The sequence below is a fragment of the Notechis scutatus genome, chromosome 5 (genome assembly GCF_049901735.1).
Source record: "Notechis scutatus isolate UNSWTSFEM ecotype Mainland chromosome 5, rNotScu1.2, whole genome shotgun sequence".
Taxonomy (NCBI): domain Eukaryota; kingdom Metazoa; phylum Chordata; class Lepidosauria; order Squamata; family Elapidae; genus Notechis; species Notechis scutatus.
Genome location: NC_142013.1, coordinates 69,576,089 through 69,596,838, shown reverse-complemented (window position 1 = coordinate 69,596,838; position 20,750 = coordinate 69,576,089). Strand labels below are relative to the sequence as shown.

Sequence of the window (20,750 nt, the reverse complement as noted above, 5' to 3'; positions counted from 1 at the left end):
GCCCATAACCCCAACTGTAGAGCCTCTCTCAAGAGGGCTCTGGACCTTGTCCCCCCTTGCTGGTTGACATGAGCCATTGCGGCCATGTTGTCCGAAGGACTAGAACATGAGAGCCGGTCACTGAGTGCCTGAAATGCTTCAGAGCTAGAAAAATGGCTCTGAGCTCTAGCCAATTTATGGGAAGGGTCTGCTCTGACCTGGACCAAACACCCTGAGCTATCTGGCCCTGCATATGGGAACCCCAACCCATCAGTGGTTATCACTAGCCTGTCTGGGACCCTGAACAGAAGTCCCTTCCAGATTAACAGGGAATGCCACCAATTGAGAGATCTCCGTATTTGTGGTGAGAGCGGGACCTTGATGGATGAGTGGCTGGTTCCTGCTCATTGGTAGGGAAGCAAGAACCATTGGAGTGGATGGAGTGGAAAAATCCGTGGCCCTGGAGATATGACAGGGTAATTTGCAGATCCCGATGGGCTGCATGGATGGAGGAGGACAGAATCAAAATGTAATCCAAGTAGCACTGGATCCTCACTGGAACAGAACGCAGAGATGCCATCAATGCTGCCAGAACCTTCGTGAAGACCCTTGAAGCCGATGAGAGGCCGAAGGGAAGTGCTCGATACTGGTAATGGGTATTCTGATAACAGAAATGGAGAAACTGGCAATGATGAGGCCAAATTGGGATGTGGAGATCAATGGAAGAGAGGAGGTCGCCCTCCCGAACGCTCTCTAAAATAGAATGCAGAGTCTGCATCTTAAATCACCTGTATTTTACAAATTGGTTGAGAAATTTTAGATCAAGGATGGCTCGCCACCCCCCTGAGGCTTTGGGAACAATGAAAAGGCGAGAGTAAAGCCCACGTCCCCATTGAGAGGGGGGAACAGGTTGAATAGCTCTGATTTCAAGAAGGTTTTGAATGGCCTGATTCATGAGGGCTTGCCTTGACATGTCCTGAGAGACAGGACAGATCAAAAAATTTTCTGGGGGTGGCGTTAGGAAGTCCAATTGTAACCCTGACCTAATAGTGCTGAGCACCCAAGCGCCCGTCGTTGACTCCTCCCATTTAGAGGCAAAGAAGGCTAGGTGATCTCCGATGGGTGGAGAGAACGAAGGATTACTTATTAGAGCGATGGAAGGAACAACCACCTCCCCACCGAAAGGGCCATTTACCAGTAGAAGGTTGTTGCCTGCCAGATGCTTCTGCACGTTGGTCTTGGCATTGGGAGTACGGCCTCTGAGAGCGTGGGAAGCAAGATGAGGTCTCTGCTCAAAAGGCAGGAGGGCGATAAGGTGCTGGGCAATAATCGGCTTTCTTCCAGAGGAAGAGAGAATTTTACGTTTATCTCTGGTTTCGATGAGATAAGGTCCCAGAGCATCGCCAAAAAGCTTATCGCCTGCGAATGGAACTGAAGCCAGCTTCCATTTTCGGCATGACTCCACCTGCCAATTTCAGAGCCATAACAGTCATCTTGCTGCTACTGAAGATGCCATGGCCTTGGATGCAAATTTTGGCGGAACTGAGAGTGGCATCTGCAGTGAATTCCGCCACTGCGATAATCCTATTAAGGTCTTGGTGAGACTGAAGGTCAGAAGCAGGCAATCTATTCTGGAGTTGGTGCAGCCACTGTATGGATGCCCTCGTGAAAAAAAGGATGCTGCTGTTGAAGCCCGAACAGCCCATGAAGCGGCCTGGTGATTGCGCTGGAGGGCCTGTTCGGAACATTGATCATCCGGTTTCAGGATATCTTCTGGCTCCGTGGGAGTGCCAGAAGATGAGAATGAGGCCAGAACCAGAATGTCAACAGAAGGCACTGTCAGGGCATTGTCCAGAGCTGCGCTGACATTGTAGAAATGCTTATACAGAGAAGATGGGCGAGGACCTGCCGAAGGGGAAGCGCACTGTTCCTTGACCATGTCCAGGAACAAAGTGGGAGAAGGCAAAACCTCTGCATGCACTACAGGCTTAGAGAAGAGCGAGTCTCCCTGGCTAGAGGGATTTCCTTGTGGTTCAGGAGCCACTTCCTCCGGTGACAGCTTGGCAGTGACAAAGGCCTTGCTGAGCAATGGCCTGAAGAGAGAAGGATTGAAGACCAATGCAGAGAATGTCTGCTCTGGGCGAGAATCCTCTTCCTCTGAAAGATTTTGGTCAAAAGTCTCGCCCTCTTCATGCTCTGAACGAGAGGGGTAACTGTGTTCAGATGGTAAGCCCTTCCCTCCTCATCAACCTCCTCCCATTCTGATAGAGAAAAATGGACCCTGAGGTCCTGAGGCCTGTGTAAATCAGGGTGATGAGGCAAGGAACTTATAGATTGAGAAGGGAGAAGGGCCTGAACCCTTTCCAGGTCGAAGAATTTGCCAATCCCTGCCTAATGGCCAATGAGACAACATCTTGGATATCCCCTGGTCTATGCTCAAAGATAGAGGCAGAAGGCAGAAGGCCCGCTGCTGTGGGAGTGAAGGTGGCTTCAGGCCTAGATTGAGAAGAGGTTCAAGGCCTGGAGGGAGGGGGAGGAGCATAGGGCCCAAAAGCCTGTTGGAAATAAGGTCCAGATCTGCTGAGATCCTGAGGATCAGATTGTACTGCAGAAGCTTAGGAGACCAGAATGGAGGATGAAAAGGCTCATAGATAACTTCTCCTCCCCTGGGAGGGCTTGGCTGGGGCCCACGGGTATCACCTGGAACATGCTGTAGTTGCACTCCCTTATGTTGAATAGTTCTGTTGAACTGCCTCTCTAGGGCTGCATGTCTGCACTTTTCTGCCCTCAACTCAGCCTGAGTTGCCTTCTTAGGGGCTAGAGCCTTAGCTCTGACTTTAGCAGCCACCTCCCTCTGGACTGATTGGGTGCGTTGCCTACATCTTTTTCTCTTATTGGGCTTCAGAGTCTGTTCTGCTGGGGAGGAAAGCTCTGCCTGAGCCTTATCTTGCTCCATTTGTAGAATAAAGGCTCTTGCGATGGAAAGAAACTGTTTGGAATTTTTTTGTATTAAGCCCCTTAGGGTATAAATTGGCCCCCAGGCTTACAAAATGGCTGCTCACCTCGTGGTGGAAGGCTTCAATCCAAGATGGCTGCTGACTAGGGGAAACAGGCTCCAAGATAGAGGAATCGCTCCTTAGGCTATAAAGAGCCCCGAGCGAAGTCAGCAAAGGAAAAGGCAGCCTCTGGCTGCACGATCAGCTGGTGGACGCTGTTATCGGTTTGCCGATCGCTTTTTACGACCGCTCAAATTGCAGGCGTGGGGGAGGTCTACAGACGCTGCCCAATTTGCCTGAACAGTGCTCTGGCAACGCTGCTCCCAATGTTGCAGGAGAGAGAGCCCTGCTCTCCTGGAAGAGCAGCTGTCCTGATCCCTGGGAGCTGCTTGAAGCGAGGAAAAAAGGTACTGAAGATCGCTGGTGATTGCTATCTAACAGAACACTTTCAGAGACACATCTACTGACTGAAAGGAGCTGAGTCAAAAGCTGGGGTCTCTCCCGGGGGCTGGCTTTTATATCTTAGTACAGACTCAGCTAAATGACGTCATAGGAAGGAGTCAACCCATCCTGGGCTCTCGATGCAGCATGGAGGAGAAAAGCTCAAACAGCATTCTTCAAAATGAAAAAGGTCTTCTGCAGTCATAACACAAGCCTAAGATTGAAAATCAGGCTTGTTCAGATGCTACATTATTTTCAATCCTGCTCTACGGAGTGGAGAGCTGGCCTCTCTGGCCACTTGAAGAGACTAGAAGCATTTGAAATGTGGATTTACAGGTGGCTGTTATGTATATGTTGGGTTGACAAAATCAGAAATGAGGAGATGATAAGCCACCTTGGAAAGCCAAGGGAAATCATCAAAACCATAAAAATGCAAAAGTTAAGAGTATTTTGGACATGTGATGCAACACCCAGAAAAATACAGCATACTTCACTTAATCCTCCAAGGAAACATTGAAGTCAAACAAGGTCCAGGCAGAAGAACATCATGACTTCAAAATCTAAGAGACTGGTTTGGACAAAATTCAACAGAACTTTTTCATGCTCCTATTGTTATAAATAGGATTGCCAACTTGATCACCAACGTCCAATGAGAGATATGGAAGAAGGAGGAGGAGGAGGAGGAGGAGGAGGAGGAGGAGGAGGAGGAGGAGGAGGAGGAGGAGGAGGAGGAGGAGGAGTTAGAAATAAAATATTAACTTCAAAACAAGAAATAGTTTAAGGTGGGAACAATTACTTATGATTTCAAATGCATTTACCATTTTATTTGCATCCCTATTATTTGCCCAACTCAAATTTGATTTTAATGAACTACTATTCCTCAAGTATTTTTGCAAGTATTATTACCAAGTCAATACTCATTAAGTTTATATGTACGTAATTGCCATTTCTAGATGAAGAACGTTATATACATTTATGGAATTCCATAGCTATTTTCAGCCCATTTTGGTAACAAATCAAGATCATTTTGAATGTCACTGCTATGAATATTAACTATCACACACAATTTTGTGTCATTTCAAATCTGACAAGCATTCTCTCCTGATCTACATAATTAATTTTAAAAATTGCCCAGGAATAAAATTTGTACCATTCCATTTCACAACTCAACTCCAGTCTAATAAGAGAATGGTATTGCTGAATAGCTTTGAGTACAAATTTCAAACCATACGTATTTATTTAATTGTCATGCTATTCAACCTGCACTTAATTCAAATCTGTATGGAGGTATCTTTAGAGCCTTTTAATTCCAGAGCTTATTGCCTAGGCCTCAGGGGTTGTAAATGCCTATTTGCTATTGCTCAAGCCAGAGGAGAAAATATAGACAATGAAGATTTTAGAAACAGTACAAAATCAAGGTTCAGTCTGAAACATATTTATCCTTTTGTATCTATAGCACAGTAATCAGCAAATGAACTGCAGAGAAATCACAATTATCTCTGAGATAGACAAATTGTTTTTTGCATTTGCAAAAGTCATCGTGAATGAATAGTGAAGTTAGAAACTTCTCAATCACACCCTGAATCTAACGGAAAGGAAATGCAGTTCACAAGAAGCATCTGTTGTGTTGGCGTGGCATGACATACTGTAGTTTTTGTAGTTAAGATTTGCTTCTCTAGATAAGGTTTAATATCAAATCAAGTTTAAAAACTTTAACAGTTTCATCTGACTGGTAGATTGAAATAATAAATGCCTCTGTTAACCAGAGTGCAAGAACAACTATTCTACAGCGTTCCATTTTATAACTTTTATTTTTCTTAAACCTTATTATGCTGGGAATGTCATGCGTTGATCCCTGACAGATAAGTAAATAAGCTGCCTAATGTAGGTAGCTAGACTGGATTAGAAGGCCTTTCAGAGATTTTGAGTTTTATGAATAAAGTTAATTCATGTGCCATACTAATATTTAAGAAATGGTGCACAGTAAAAGAATTGTTTTAACACTTAGCTAAGTTCTGATTCAACACCTTAAAACAGAAGTAAAATCTGTTATACATCTTCAACATGGACTAAAAAACACATATCTTTAAACAATCAATCCTGGGGATGATGAAGAAATAAACTAAAAAAACTCAATTTTGTTGTCCAAATTAATTCAAGTATCAAACAAAGTTTCTGGATTTACACTAGTAGCAGAATATTTGCTCTGACACTATTTCAGTGGGGTACCTAAACATGCTGAATAAGTATGTACCCGCAATAACTTTTAATTCAAAATTTCCATTTCTTCCACCAAACAAAATCCAGTATTTTAGAAACATGTAATCTTATAAAGCTTATAAAGCAAATCCTTTCTTCCAGGCTATCTTAAAATTATATATATTAGACAAAGAGCCAGTAATGAATCCAAGTAATCAAAACTAATTTTATATGTACAGTACCTTTAGTGTAAAAGCAAATGATAAGGACTGCTATGACAACCTGATTTTTTTAAACAAAATCCACCTTCTTGCCCTCATGCATACTTCTCCTAAATCTGGAACATCCTCTGACTCTCAGAGTAAGAACACTCCCAGTATTAGAAACAGTAATATATTAAGCTGCTTTAACATTATTTAAAATAACATGGGTTCTAGGAAAATACAGACAGGACATTAAATTGTGAAGAGGTTTACGCTCAGTAAAAATGTTAATGGATGGACTATGTAAATGGGTTCTGATGAAACTCAGGCTCATCCTATGAGATCAGGCAAAAACTTTTCCTAATACTGCCTTAGCTAGAAACTTAAGATTTGGGAGGATAGTAGTGTTTGTTTTGGTCTTTCCTAATCAAATAGCTTTATCTTTTGTGTGAGTCATTCTGTATATCTCCCAGCTGAGTGACTCTTTATACTGAGTGACACATGTTGTGTCCCTTTTCTCCCAAGGTCTGATCTGACCTGACTGTTGTCAGAGATCGGCAAGCACTGTTATGAATGTTCAGTGCTTGCCAATCTTGAAGAAGCTGCTTGAAAGAAGACAACCATTTGGGTTGTATAATTACGGTATGATTTTAAGAAAAGACAGGCAATAAAGCAGACATAAAAAAGACCATACTTAACTTTTTTAGAAAGATTTTAAAGGTAAAAATATCATTTTAATTCATCCTAGAACCTTGAAGATAAATTATTTTTGTCATTTGAATGAGAATCAATAAAATCGATATTTAAAAAAGGGGTCTCTGCAGATTTTACTTTGCTAATCATTGACAACTAACTGTAGGTGCTCATCTCTGTTTCAAGGCAATTCAAGCCAGCGCTGTGCGAAGATACTTCCATGGTCATATACCCAGCATGATGTCAATGTTACCTTCCTAACAAAGTTGTTATCTACTTGCATTTGTATGCTTTTGAACTGCTACAGATATTCCTTACAAATTAACAGAATTGGAAGGGACCTTGTAGGTCAGTCCAACCCTCCACCCAAACAGCAGACCCTACACCATTTCTCACAATGGCAGTCCAACCTCTTCTTGAAAGCCTCCAGCGATGAAGCTCCCACAACTTTCGAAGGCAAGCTGTTCCATTGGTTGATTGTTCTCACTGTTAGAAAATTTATCCTTATTTCTAAGTTGAATCTCTCCTTGATCAGTTTCCATCCATTTCTTCTTGTCTGGCCTTCAGGTGCTTTGGAAAATAGCTTGACCCCTTCCTCTTTGTGGCAGCCCCTCAAATAGTGGAACATTGCTATCATGCTTCCCCTGGCCCTTCTCTTCACTAGATTAGCTAAGTTCCTGTAACCATTCTTCATATGTTTTAGTCTCCAGTTCCCTAATCATCCTGGTTGCTCTTCTCTGCATGTTTTCTAGAATCTCAACATCTTTTTTATAGTGTGATGAGCAAAACTGGATGCAGTATTCTAGGCATGGTCTTACTAAAACTTTATAGAGTGGTATTAGTACCTCACTTGATCTTGATTGTATCCCTCTGCACTCACAAACAAAAAAATCTCCACACCACAAGCCAGGCAAACACCTGGGCACAAACAGATTCCCGCCTGATACCTCCAGCTCAAACACACCCCAATCAGGCACCCAGATGAAACCTAGCTTCCTAATAAATGATAGCCATCCATTTACTCAGAGCCAAGCTGCACTAAAAGCCTCCAATACAGGAACACAATGTTGCCAGCCAATCAAGACAAAAAAAGCCGCAAAACAGACAGAAGATATTAGAAACACCAATCAAGCAGAACACAGCAAATTCCAAGACCAATAAACACAGACCAAGACTCCCAACCAATCAGGATTAAGAAAAAAACATTCTGGCACAGCAGTAGGCTAGCCCCAAATTTAAAACTGAAACGGCTGTGAAAGTCTGACTCACAGACGAACACAATACACAAGCCTGATGATGGCAGATGAGATTCTGCCGAAAAGTTGCTACAACTTTAAAAGCACAACTATAATGACGTGGGAAAATACCCGAACAAAGCTGAATACCATACATGTAAGTACCCGCGAAAACTTAAGAAAACAAATATGTGTGTGTGTGTGTGTGTGTGTGTGAACAGATGAATATAGAGGGGAAAGAATTAAGAAGGGGATGATTACAACAACAAGATATATTACATATACTAGTTCAAAATAAGAACGTAATGTAACTTTTGTTGTTATGGTAAGGAAATTGTATTAACCACAAATACTATAGCACAAGATATTTGTACCCAGACGACACACTGTATGAAGAAAAGATGGAATGTTTGTAAAAATAAAATTAAAAAACATTAAAAAAAATCAGACAGGTGTTCTCTTACTATTTTTATTTTTTTTGCTTATTTTAACTTTTATTCCTAGTCTGTCTTTTACAGTTATGTTTTTGGTAGGTTGGGCTATAGTTTCTTTTTGTGTGAAGACTGATGCAACAAATGAGTTATCTCACCCCATCATGCGGCACTTGGGTCTCAAACCTTAACTACTGAGCTATCGCGCCACCAAAATCAAAATCAACAATATTGTGACATATATGTGTTATATGTTTCCATTCCATAGCAAAAGATAAAGAGCACACCAGATTGCACTTAAGATGTAAATGAAAGATAAAAATGTATGCAATGGCAAGAAATTTATTTTGTAATATAAATACAATTTTAGAAAGGAAAGGTTATGTCATACCTATTAGAGACATATTATGGCTCAACTAAAAATACTTCTTTGGTCTTTTTAGTTGCCAGCAGAAAGGGAGGGGGAAAGTAGTGCATTCCTAAAATGCTTCATATAATTCCTAGACAACCGAATCTGTTGGCGTGCAAGATTATTACTGGAGAGCATGATGGCTGACTCTTGGCTATGGATGTGTCCCATTGGGGAATATGCACATACAACAGGGGGTGGGGGAAGACCAGGGTCAAGCGGGAAATGAATTATGTATCTTGGTGTCGGCCACACCCAGGTAACACCGACACGTCACTCCTAATAAATCAATTTATTTACTCTGAGAGATGCAGCTAGAAACTTATGATTTGAATGGGGGTGGATTTATCGGAGCATTATCCATAATGCATTATGTGCATGAAAAATGTACTGAATGCTTGTTATAGCTTTTTCCAGTTTTAGGGTTATGGGGTCCAAACTCCATTATATCTATAAATATAAATATTGATGTATTTAATATAAATATAGATGGAGTGCTCTATTGGTATGTAAAAAAAAATTCGGCCAATCACCACTTGACAGCATTTACCTATCAAATACTACAGATAGCCCTCAGCTTGCAGCCATTTGTTTAGTGATGGTTCGAAGTTGCAATATCACTTTAAAAAGTGACTTATGACCATTTTTCACACTTACAACTGTTGCAGCATGCCCATGGTCAAGCAATCAAAATTTGGGCACTTGATAACCAGTATGTTATTCACAAATGGTTGCAGTATTGTGCAAATGGTGTGATCACCATTTCTAGTTTTCTAGCCAGCTTTCATCAAAGTCAAAGGAGGAAGCCAGATTTACTTAATGAACACATTATTCACTTAACAACTGCAATGATTTGCTTAACTGTGGCAAAAAAGGTTGTAAAATGGAGTGTGACTCAATTAACAACTGCATTGATTAGCAACAGACATTTGGGGTTTTCAGTTGGGCTCAATTGTGGCCATAAGTCAAGGACCCCTTCAACCAAAAAGAATGAACTTCTGCAAACTAGGTATTTCAAAAGGAATCCTTTATTGAAAGGAAGTGAATCCAGCACTAGTGAAAGTAGAATCTAAGGTGCTTCCAGGCATACAGTAATAGATAAAGGGAGTTAGAACCCCTCCCCTTATTTAGATGTGGATTTAGTCAAACAAAGAAGCAACATGTTAATTCCCCCCTCCCCTTTCCTGAGAATGTATCTTAGAGGATTTTCCCAGGGAATATCTTCCAGAGCTGGAATTTTTATGGTCCCTTCTCCTCTTGCTATCTCTCCAAGAGGTGACAAGTTTCTAGCCATCTGACTCCAGTCCTCCAGTTGTATATCATGTGCAGTTATACAGATTCAATATAAGATTTAATATATTCAGGTTACATCAAAAAGGATTACTTGTACCAACTCCCCCCATTCTTCTTCCATTGAAGAATGGCAGATACGTGGATCTGACAGACCAGCTGTATTGCATTTTCTTTCATGCAATGAAACTGGGATCAAGATTTTAAATATATCCGTCAATCATACTCATATTCTTAGGGTCCAAATTCATTTTTCTAAGAGAGTGGTCAATATAGTTGAAGAAAATTTACAGTGTGTAAAAAAGTTTACAAGAACCATTGTAACCTTTGTAGTCTGAGAATCAAGATTATTATGGATGAATTGTAACAAGAGAATAGTCTACAGATAATCAATATATTAAGCCCCAAATATCTAAAAGAACGCTATGAAACTACACATTCAAGTCAAACACATCAAAAGCAATCAAAAGCATGAATACAGAAGTGTGCCTTAAATAAATTATTAGACCGAAATTCTGGCTTAAGATGACTGGAGCTTAACCAAAAGGCAGACAGTCTCTTAATGAGAAGCAACATTTAAAAAGGCCTCTGTGTAGTATTGCTTAGAAATTTATTTAATGATACTCACATCACACAGTTTATACAACTCTGGGTAATTAGCAATAAAATAAAAAATACAGAAACTCAATAATAAATATAAATGTATAACAAATTTCATGGAAGTCCATTCATGACCAACTAACAAAAATCATAAACCCATAAATATCACCCATCATGTGTCCAACTACATAATATAAAATAATATACAGTATAATATAAAAGGAGAGTGTAATCCACAAATGGAACTATGCAGCAGAACATTAGAAAGTATATTTCATGATTCTCTTTTCATACTAACTACACAGGAAAAAATACTGTATCACATACAAGTAATGGGTATTACGTACACATTACTTTGTTATGCTAAGTGTTGCTTTGTATAAAGTATATTTGTCTTGCTTTATACAACACATGAAGTTAAAAATAATGGTTTAAAAATTAGAAAGTCACTTCACACAATAATTTGTTACAGACAAATAAACCACATTATGGTTTAGGACAATACGGGAATTTATCCACATTCTGCAAAGTTGCATATTAAGCTTTGCAAGCCTTCATTCTTTTATCAGAAATCTAGTGCATGACTTTAACTGAACTAAATTTGAAATACAGTACCAGCACAGTGGATGAATGTTTATCCACAGGATCATCTAAAGCTCAGCAGTGAAAAACAGAGGCAATAGACACATGAAATAAAAAATGCATACAATCTGGATAGCTGAAAACTTTAACAAACATGAAAAAATCTCTTCCCCCAAATAATTATGTGACACTGGATAATTGGAAAAGGTAAAATAAACAGATATTTTACCTTTGCCAATTGAAATTCTAGAAATACTTTATTTTGCATAATTAGTGCACATAACCAAAATATCCTGTAATCAGTTGACTATACTGGCTATTTCAAGAGAAATGCACACTCTACTTTCCAATACTATGGAACATTTGCTGCACAGAGAGTCATTGTATTTACAAAAAGCCCCAAGGAGATGAGTGAATGCAGTCCCTTCTTTGGGAGGAAACAGGCCCCTTGCCCTTCAGTGCCTGGCACTGCTACTTCTGCCTCTCTTTAACCCTAATAACAATATAAATAGTTGAAGTCATGCCTTAATTTTGCTAACATGTCACAAAAGAAATCTCAAACAAATCTCATATCTTTTCTGCATCCAAGTCCCTGAAGAGGCTAGTATACAGGAAGCCCCAAATGAATTTAATACTACCTTTTTGTTGCTCTTCTCTGAGTAGGCATTTTTCTCACCAAGTATGTCTATTAGATTATAAACTAGAATTTTGATGAAGAAAAAAGAGGGAGAAGAGATACACCAGAGCACCAACTCTTAAGGATCCACAGTCACAATTTGATCTGTGAGTCCATTTCAAACAGCATCTGGTAGAAGGACCCTCTTGATGACTGGCTGCCAAGATCAATAAGGGTCAACAGCTGCAGCCTTTTCCAAAAGCTTGCCACTACACCCAGGAGCAGATTCAGGTAGGCAAAGAAAAGGATAGCAAAGTTGTGGATTCCTAATTGCCCGTTAGGCGTCTCTACAAGAAAGAGGAAGGGAGATGCCGTTTAAAGTAGCCAACCAAACATTTCGTGTGGTGTCGGGAACAGGAGGCGGGAGGAAAAGCCCCCAGTCCCAGTGAAAGACAAGTCTCATACAGAGAGAAGTCAAATGGGTAACACGCCCCTCAGATTTCCTGTCACATTACGGAGGCTAGTTTCTGCATTGGCCTGCCCGCTCGCGCACCACTGACAAGAAAAGCGCTCCTTCCCCAGATGCCAGAGAGGGCGGCTCGCTCGCGAGCTCCAGCCCCGGCATCTTTTCTCTACTTCGTCCTCTTGCTTCACCGCCCCCCCCAAATTAGCCGTCTTCCGTCTGTGGCGCTATGGCAGCCACGCCGTGTGGTGCAACAGCGACGCCACGGAAGGGATTCCTTCCCTCTCCCCCGTTTATGGATGGATGGTAGTGCTTTTTTTTTTTTTTTTTTTTTTGACAGTGCGTGATTAAAACAAGAGATGGATTTGGCCTCCCGGCTTTCATTCAAGCCTTTCCAGCAGCCACCTCTACCCCTCCAAGTGCCCAGGCCAGAGTCAGCGCGCAGACCAGACAATTCATGGTCTCTGGGGGTGGGGAAACAGACCTGATGTTGCCCCCTGTCCCTCCCCCAAACGGATACAGGGAGATAGACAAGGCACACCCTTCGGATGTGTCCTACTCCGTCTCACGATATTTGCCAGTCCTGTCGTAATGCCACAAGAGACGAGTAGCAATAGCGACCACCCGCTTCGGCCTGCCTCGCGATCAGCCACGCAGCAAATCTCAGCCCACCCACCCCCCCAAAAAAAAAGTGGGGGGAGGGGAAGGGAGAAAGACAGGCACATACCCCGAGCTCTGTCTACCTTCATACTTACCCATTTATGTCGAGTTTGGAGTCCGCCAGACAGGGTGAAAGTTTGAGGTTTGCGAGGCGGTGAAAGGCAACCGAGCCGATGGAGTCGGATGAATTACATGAAGCTCCTTTTCTCCAATTGCAGAAAGAGCAACGTCTTCTTCGCTTCCTTTCGACTAGTCAGCGGTTGTATTTTATTTCCTGTTCTGAAACTCTCCGGCCCTCCGAAGAAAAGAGGAAGGGGAACTTGTTTGTCGACAGAAAAAAAAAGAAAAGGGGACGACAACAAAGCACCTGACGCGACAGCGAGAAATGGGAAGGAAGCAGGGGAAAAACGGATCGCACCTGGAACTGCGAGAGGGAAGCAGCGAGCAGGAGTGCGCGCGCGCGTTAGGGCGGGAACGCAAGCAAAGGGGCGGCGGGAGCGGCTCGCTGCAAGGGAATGGGCTGGCTGAATGGGTGGGTGTCGCCCTTCCCGAGACCCTTCGTGCGGCAAGGTAGGAAGGGGAACTACAAAGGGAGCTGGCGCTCAGTTACCTACTCGACGTCGCCCGGCAGTACCTTGACGAGTCACGAGAATACCCTGCCTGGCCGATCCTATCCTCGGGCATCCGGCGGTATCCGGGAGAAAGCGCTGCTCGCCGTGATATTTATTAAATCGACTCAACGGCCGCCCATCTCGCCAATGCGATTCAGGACGGCTATCAGCACGGTAAAGAAATAAAAAGCAATTTTAACAAAGACTGGAAACCTACAGTGGTCACCGTGTGTAAATCTGCACAATCAAGAAAGGCCACTCAATGGTCTTCTGAGCCCCAGGTCTTGGAGCAAGCCAGGTCTCTTATGAGAAACTGGCAGGGTCGGGGCCAATTGGATCTTGGGGCCTGTAGTGTACCAGAGGACAGGCGCGGGGTCAGAAAGGGGGCAAGTTGTGAAGTTTCATAAGATGACATTGTTTCAGGGGCTGATGCACACCTTGCCTATCCCTTTAGGTCCAACAGTTGGAAAGAATCAATCCTATAAACAACCCACCCTTATGCCAAAGAGGACTTTATAGGTAAAACTAGTGCTTTGAATTCTAACCAGAAGCACACTAGCAGCTAATTCAGCTTAATGTTGGTGTAATTATGACAATGGTGTAACCAAGGTGTGCCTGTAGTTGCATTCTGAACCAGCTGTAACTTCCTGTCTACTATTGATCTCACCCCCTTTCCTAAGAGGGGGCGTGCATAAGCGCACCAATGTGCCTACCATCCCTGTCCTATTGTTTTTTTTTTCTTATTCATATCCATTTCATGTATTCATAACTATGTTTATACTTATACCTGTTGTCTTATAATCGCTTGACAAAATAAAATAAATAAAAATAAATAAAATAAAACCATTCAGGTTGTCACCAAGGCATGAGTGATCATGAACAGTCCAGGAAGGGGAGCAATGTTAGTGCATAAAACAAAGTGGTGCCAGAATCCTAATCACAGTTGCCACCTACTCTTCAAGCAGGAGCTGTTGACTCCAGGATCCAAGATCTAAAGACTGAATAGGGCAGTGCCACCCTGTCCAGAATCAAAGATGGACATAGAATAACTCGGCAGGGATAAAATAAAACCTGTTCTCCAGCCAGACACTGGGATAGAACCTCAATAACTTCATTTGGATGGCTGAGAACTTGAAGCATACAACTGGGCGTTATCAGCATATTGATGATACTTCATACCAACAGATGATCTCACCCATGGCTTTATGTAAATAATGAAAAAGGAAAAGGGTAAGTTCTGAGGCTCCCTGAAAAGCAGTGGCCTAGAATTCAATCACATCTCTTCCATCAACACTGAATGAAACTACTTCTGAAGAAGCACTGCCAAATGGTGCTCCTCTCTCCCAGCTCTATCAGCCAGGACAGAGCTGGTTGATGGTACAGGTGAAGGCCACTGAGAGATCCAGGATGTGCCACCCCATCACATACTTGCCAGGTAGTCAACAAGTGTGACCAAGCCATCCCAATTCCAATTTGGAAAGGGTCCATATAATTTGCTTCCTATGAAACTGGAAGCCAATCACTTTATCAACAACCTTCCTTAAAAGAGAAGAGTGCTGATTGAACAAAAAATATCCAGATTGTTTGGATCCAAAGATGGTGTCTTGAGCAGTGGAACTGTCAAGAGTGCAATATACAGAGAGCCGTACCTTCAGATCTGAGGATCCTGTTCACTTCCTTGGATTAATATGCTTGAACTCAGCCTGGATAACATCATATGACTGTGCATCATTGTTCTCCAAAGAACCAGCTCAGCTGGAGTCTTAATATAGTGAATCTAAGTGATTTTATTCACTGAATACCAAGAATAGTCCATACAACCTCACAAATGTTCCATCAATTCCTTCTGACCCAAAAGAGACTAGGTTGCCAACATACAAAGAATATAATAGGACAGAGAAATGAGTCTTTTTGCTGCCCATATTGAAATTGGATAAGCCCTAATTAAGGCCGTTACCTGTGCCCAGTCAAGTTTGCTCCAAGTTTTTCCTTTGCCAACAGTATTCATCTCATCTGATGCTTCATCCTCCCAAGTCTTCTGAAAACCAGGAGCATACCAGAATCTGCACACAGAGAAAGTGTGCACAGGCACAATTTGAACTGTTGCTGTAGCTTTATTCCTAGTGGCAACTGAAACCTGGGTCAAACTGCATCAAATCCTCAGGGAAGCCCTTCTGAAACCTAATAAAAGTCCCTTGGAGTCCTCTGGCAAGCCAACAGAGGAGATCCCATTTCCCTGCAAGTGGGTGTGAGTAGCTAAAGTAAACTCCAGGTTCACCAGGTAATGATTTGTCCATGATGGGACAGAAAGCAACATTCCTAGTACAAATGTCAGTTGAGCCTGTGATACTTCTGCACTGCCTTCAAAGAACTTCACCACCAGCCTGGTGATATCTTCAGGCAGAGCAGTCAGGGAAGCTGCTACAGTAGCAGAACTCCTAATTGATTGTTAAGGCGAATTGTCGTAAGTGGAAATTCACACTTGGCTATGTGCTATTGTCTGTCAGCACTATTCTCCCATCACTAACCACACACATCCCAAGCTGCCATTGCCCCTTTTCTTAGTCATCAAAGATCCCATGCATATCCAAAGTCTGTCGACAGAACTGGTAGTTTAGTATCAGGGCACTCCTGAGTGTGTACTCAGTCTGTTGTTCAAAATACTAAAAAGTAATGTATCCTGATAGCCATATTTCAGTTCAGAATGTTTTGTTTTACATGCAAAAATCATAGACACCAAGTAAAAGGAACAAATAGTAGAATTCTTGTTGGAGACCAGTGAAGCTAACTATAGTCAGAGAGAATCAGCTAGACAGAAACGTCGTCTGCAAATTATCAAAGTACTAGTGATGGATAATGACTTAGGACTGTTACAGTAAATCACAATATATATGTTAAGTTTCTCCTTCAGAGGCTAGACTGAAAATAGGTACAGAAGCCTGGAAATGAAAACAAATGGCTATCTATTTGTATAGAGAAAACTAGAGAAAGTTTTCAGATGCACCCTCAGTGCAATATAAAAGTTCATAATTGGGAAAAATGTGTCTGCTCTAACTATAATAGGCACAACTACATGCCTCTGTCATCATTCGTCACCTTTTTGCGTTAAGACTAAGATCTAATATAAACTACTTCTATGTAGCCCATGTCATGTGAAGAAAACACTCCTTGGATCAGTTTACACCTCTACTTAAAATCCTAGGTCTTCAGGACTGTTTCGCAAATAAAAAAGAAGTTGTAGAAAAAAATGCAGTTATTATAAAGCCGCTAAATTTGCTTTGCTACTTTATAATGCATAACTGTTCAGTAATTTTTTTTACATTTTGGAAATCTGTATATTCTGTATAGTAATGTAGAAATAACCTTGATAAAAGAAAGGATCAGTTGTTAGGGGAGGAAAAATTGACAATTTACTTGATGGTAGTTCATTGCTGTAGGATTTAATAGAATTATAAAGCTTGTCAGATTATCTCTGCCCAGTTATAATAAATAAATATAATCTGCAATATCAATAAAATCAAGACAGAATTTTCTTTTTCTGCATTCCACTTTCCCAGGACAGAGGCATCATTTTTTTCCTCTCTTAATAATTCATCCATCCATTCTTTCAACAGGTTTTCTCTATGATTCTTTGCATTTTCTTATCAAAGTTTCAGTAAAGGACAATATACATCTTTGGGCCAGTCAGTCTCTCTCAGCCCAACCCATCTGAGACAGTTGTTGTGGGGAAGAAACAGGAATATTACAAATGTTCAGCATCTTAAGATAGATAGTAGATAAAGTGGGATAAAAATCTAATAGCAATAAAAATTAATAGAATGGAATTTATTAGCTTATGGCAATGGAATGGAAAATCATGACTTAACAAAAGCATTCAGCTTCTCTACTTACTGAAAAAGGTAATAAGTTGATTTATTATACAATATAAAAGTGACAACGCACTTCATTTTTATCAGCCAGTAGAGAAAAAAACATGGTATTTGCTGTTGGATTTCTGACAGCCACAACACTTATGTAAGGGAAGCATCTGCAATATTCAGAAAAAAGCCTTCGAATTCTTCTAACCTGAAAGCTATTCTAGGAGTGCATAGCACTAGCACTATACCGTATATCCAAACAGGTTTTCACATGGAAGTGTTTCAAGACCAATGTTTAGGACAAAAACGGAAATATAAGTGAACCTTATTATGTTTAGATATATCTGATCAAATTACTGGGATGTGAAAGGAAATTAGACTGTTCTTTTGATCTATGATAGTTCTCACATGCAAAAGTAAACTACCCTGTCTACCATAAAATATACTCTCCTACCCTATCTACCATAAAATATACTCTCCTACTCAAAAAAGATGCAAAAAATTGAGCATTATTATAAATATGTGTATTAGATATTCACTCCTGCTACAATTCTTTCATAATGAGTTTTGTTTGCTACAATAAATTATTTCTTGGGATTTTTCTGTATTTGCTTTCAGCCTAGTCTCTAAAGAATCCTACCTGTCAAGCTCAAAGTGTGTATGTGGTTGCAACCATTATCACTTCTCAACTTGCCAAAGAATCAGGGGGGAGGGAAGGGTGAGATGAAATTCAGGCTCCAGACTTCAAGAGGCAGAACTGCGAGAACCAAGGACACTTCTGCAGGTGTTTGCCAAGACCAGACACTTTTTCTCTTAACAATACAGTGGCATTCAATCGGACAATGTGACCTGCACTAAGAGGGAGGAGGGAGAAATTTATACTGTAATTATGTGGGTTTGCATGGGAATTAGGTAGAGCTTGAGTTTTGCCATCATCAGTGCCAAAATGATGTACTCAATAAAGTTTTGCATTTAGACATTGGAGTCTTGAAGGTGGTAGCTTTGGTTGGGTTAATCAGTTGGAACATTGACATTAACATGATGTACATGCTGATTTACTGTAACAAATGCTTCCTACTGTATAGAAAGTGGTTTTAATAAAATTATTTTTAAAAACATTTTAAAAATAATTTACTTAAATATATTAAATCATTAATATATTTTGAATGTAATACTCATAATTATTTAGTATTGAATCTGGAAAAACACAAAGGAGCAGGACATGGTTGAAGGATAATCTTATCCTCTAGTGACTGTGCAAATAAACTGTTTCTGTTATTTGTATATATTTCTAATATTCTATATGAAATATTTAAAAAGACATCAAACCTTTCCTTCATGCAGACAGTAACAAAAGGTTTTTACACCATTCACCCACAAGTTAGCAATGTCACTCAGAAGATCTGCGACTTATGTGCCTATCCCATATAGCTGTTGTCCACAGAAGCCCATGTATAAACACAGCATTATGAGCTTCAAGCTAGATTCACATTCTTTGTTTCTTCAAAAATGCAGAAGGAATATGAATGGCAACATTAAAGAGGTAAATATGTTTAATGCCACTGGCCTTGAAAGCAACAGCAGTACCTTGAAGTGGATTATCTTGCTCCTTTCCATTTTAAATGAAGGGATTAGGCATAAGTCAGAAAGAGCACTGGTTACACTACTGAATGAATACTGAAAGGCCAGCGTCTCTTCCTTGGTGTTATTACATCTCTTAGCAGTTTTTGATGCCACTGACTATGACATCCAAAAATTGGAGGCACTGTGATTATACTGATTCCGCTGACTGCTTGAAGCACTGTCTTATATGGGAAGCAGGAGCTTTGAGAGAAGAGTTGTCTGATCCTTGGTTATTCCAATATCGTATAAATGGCGTAGCTATCTCCATACTACTATTTAACACACAGAGTTGTGTGGAAGAGATCACTTTATTTCAGGTGATTATCATCAATAGAACAGGGATAGTTGTTAGATAGATATGACTTGGGAAGTCTTCCTCCAGCATAAGTTGGTGGTCCCATTTCATTGAAACCCTGGAGATAACTCACCCACTTTTGCCACATGGTTAGATATCTGGGAAACATTATCAGAATGGAAGGCCACTGTATGCCTCACCAGTTGGTCTGAGGTGAACTGGAGACTGGAAAGAGACACTATGAAGGAAACTGTACTAGTCCTATACTAGATTACTATATTTTTTGCTCCATAATACGCATTTTATCTCCCATTTTGTATGGGCATCTTATGGAGTGAATATTGCCGAAGCACCAGCCACCACCCTTCAATCATTTTCAGCCTCTGTGAGCCCCATTTTTGGCCTCTGTGCGAAATGGCTGTCTGCTGCCTCCGCAAGCGAACAATGGAGCCTATGCCAGCGTTCCCCGGCTATGGCCGTAGCTGCCGCTTGCTGCCACCACAGCCAATTGGCAGTTGGATTGGCCTCCGGAATACCACCCATCAGCTGTTCCAGGTGGTGGGGATTGCTGCTGCCTGGAAAAGCTGATCGGCAGTATTCCGATAGGTGGCAGCGAGCGACGGCAGCAGCAATAGCTGGGGAACGCTGGAGAAGGCTCTAGTGTTCCCCCGCGGAGGCAGCAAACGCACCATTTCTGGTCGGCCAGCCCACAGGGCTATGGGTAGCTGGGATCCAGATGTCATTTAGCTGACCGGTGGTGCAACAGATAATAATAATAGTTATTGGTAGATTTTCTAGTTCAATCTGGAATGCTGCCATGGATCTATAAAACCTTGTAGGACTTGGCACCAGAATACCCTAGGGACTATCTCTTCCACATGAAATCTGCTTGTCTTGTACATGTAGATAATGAGAGGATGCTTAAAGGTCCCATCATCATATCAGCTCAGAAGTACTTGAACCCAAAGATCTTAGGAAAGGCACAATATGGTTTTGTATATCATAGGCTGTAAATAATTCTGTTTGTTTATTATATAAGCAATAAACTTTAAACATATAAACTTTATGTATTACAACTCCTAGCAACAAAACCATGCTTAGAGGAAAAATTATAATAAATAAAAATCTCCTTCAGGTGGGATTTCCCCCAGACTTCTCTTTATGAGGAACAAAATGACAATCCTACAACATTCAGCTGAAAGCTATTTTTGAAAAGCATTATTAAAACTGTAGAAAAGACCTGCAACATTATACTACTAAAAATAAAATTATCTTTATCAAGAAAAGTTAAAGTATTATATCTATTTTTCCATTTCAATTCTTGATAGCATTATTTAATGCAAACAGCTCCTTCTATAATTAATCTTGTTATCTACTTCAGTACTGTAGTTCAGATGTCCAGTTCCTGTGAAATGAATAAAAAATAAATTAATTGTATACAAAAGTTTCTAATTTGTTAGCAAAAAGTATTAATCTGCTGCTTCATATTTTTATTTGTCTAACTTTTCTAAAGCTAATTTTGAATTTCCAAATTTTACCAGTGCTACTGCTACTACATTTAACAATC

At 40.9% G+C, this 20,750-nt stretch overlaps 2 protein-coding genes across 8 annotated transcripts in view; both read right to left on the bottom strand.

The window, feature by feature from the left end:
• SH3KBP1 (SH3 domain containing kinase binding protein 1) overlaps positions 1–13,267 on the bottom strand; it is a 154,615-nt gene extending 141,348 nt beyond the window's left edge. For 2 of the 4 annotated variants that reach the window (XM_026674928.2, XM_087966949.1), the window contains exon 1: positions 12,893–13,267. In XM_026674928.2, coding sequence (XP_026530713.1) covers positions 12,893–12,896 — 4 coding nt within the window. In that variant the 5' untranslated portion in view covers positions 12,897–13,267. The remainder of the gene's footprint in view (positions 1–12,892) is intronic. The other 2 variants (XM_026674927.2, XM_026674929.2) reach the window with 2 other exon arrangements.
• Positions 13,268–20,174: 6,907 nt separating this feature from the next.
• BCLAF3 (BCLAF1 and THRAP3 family member 3) overlaps positions 20,175–20,750 on the bottom strand; it is a 41,667-nt gene continuing 41,091 nt past the window's right edge. For all 4 annotated transcript variants that reach the window (XM_026674923.2, XM_026674925.2, XM_087966917.1 and 1 more), the window contains one exon: positions 20,175–20,588. Coding sequence is in view for 2 of the 4 variants with exons in the window: in XM_026674925.2 (XP_026530710.1) it covers positions 20,574–20,588 (15 nt within the window). In the remaining 2 variants the exon portion in view is untranslated. The remainder of the gene's footprint in view (positions 20,589–20,750) is intronic.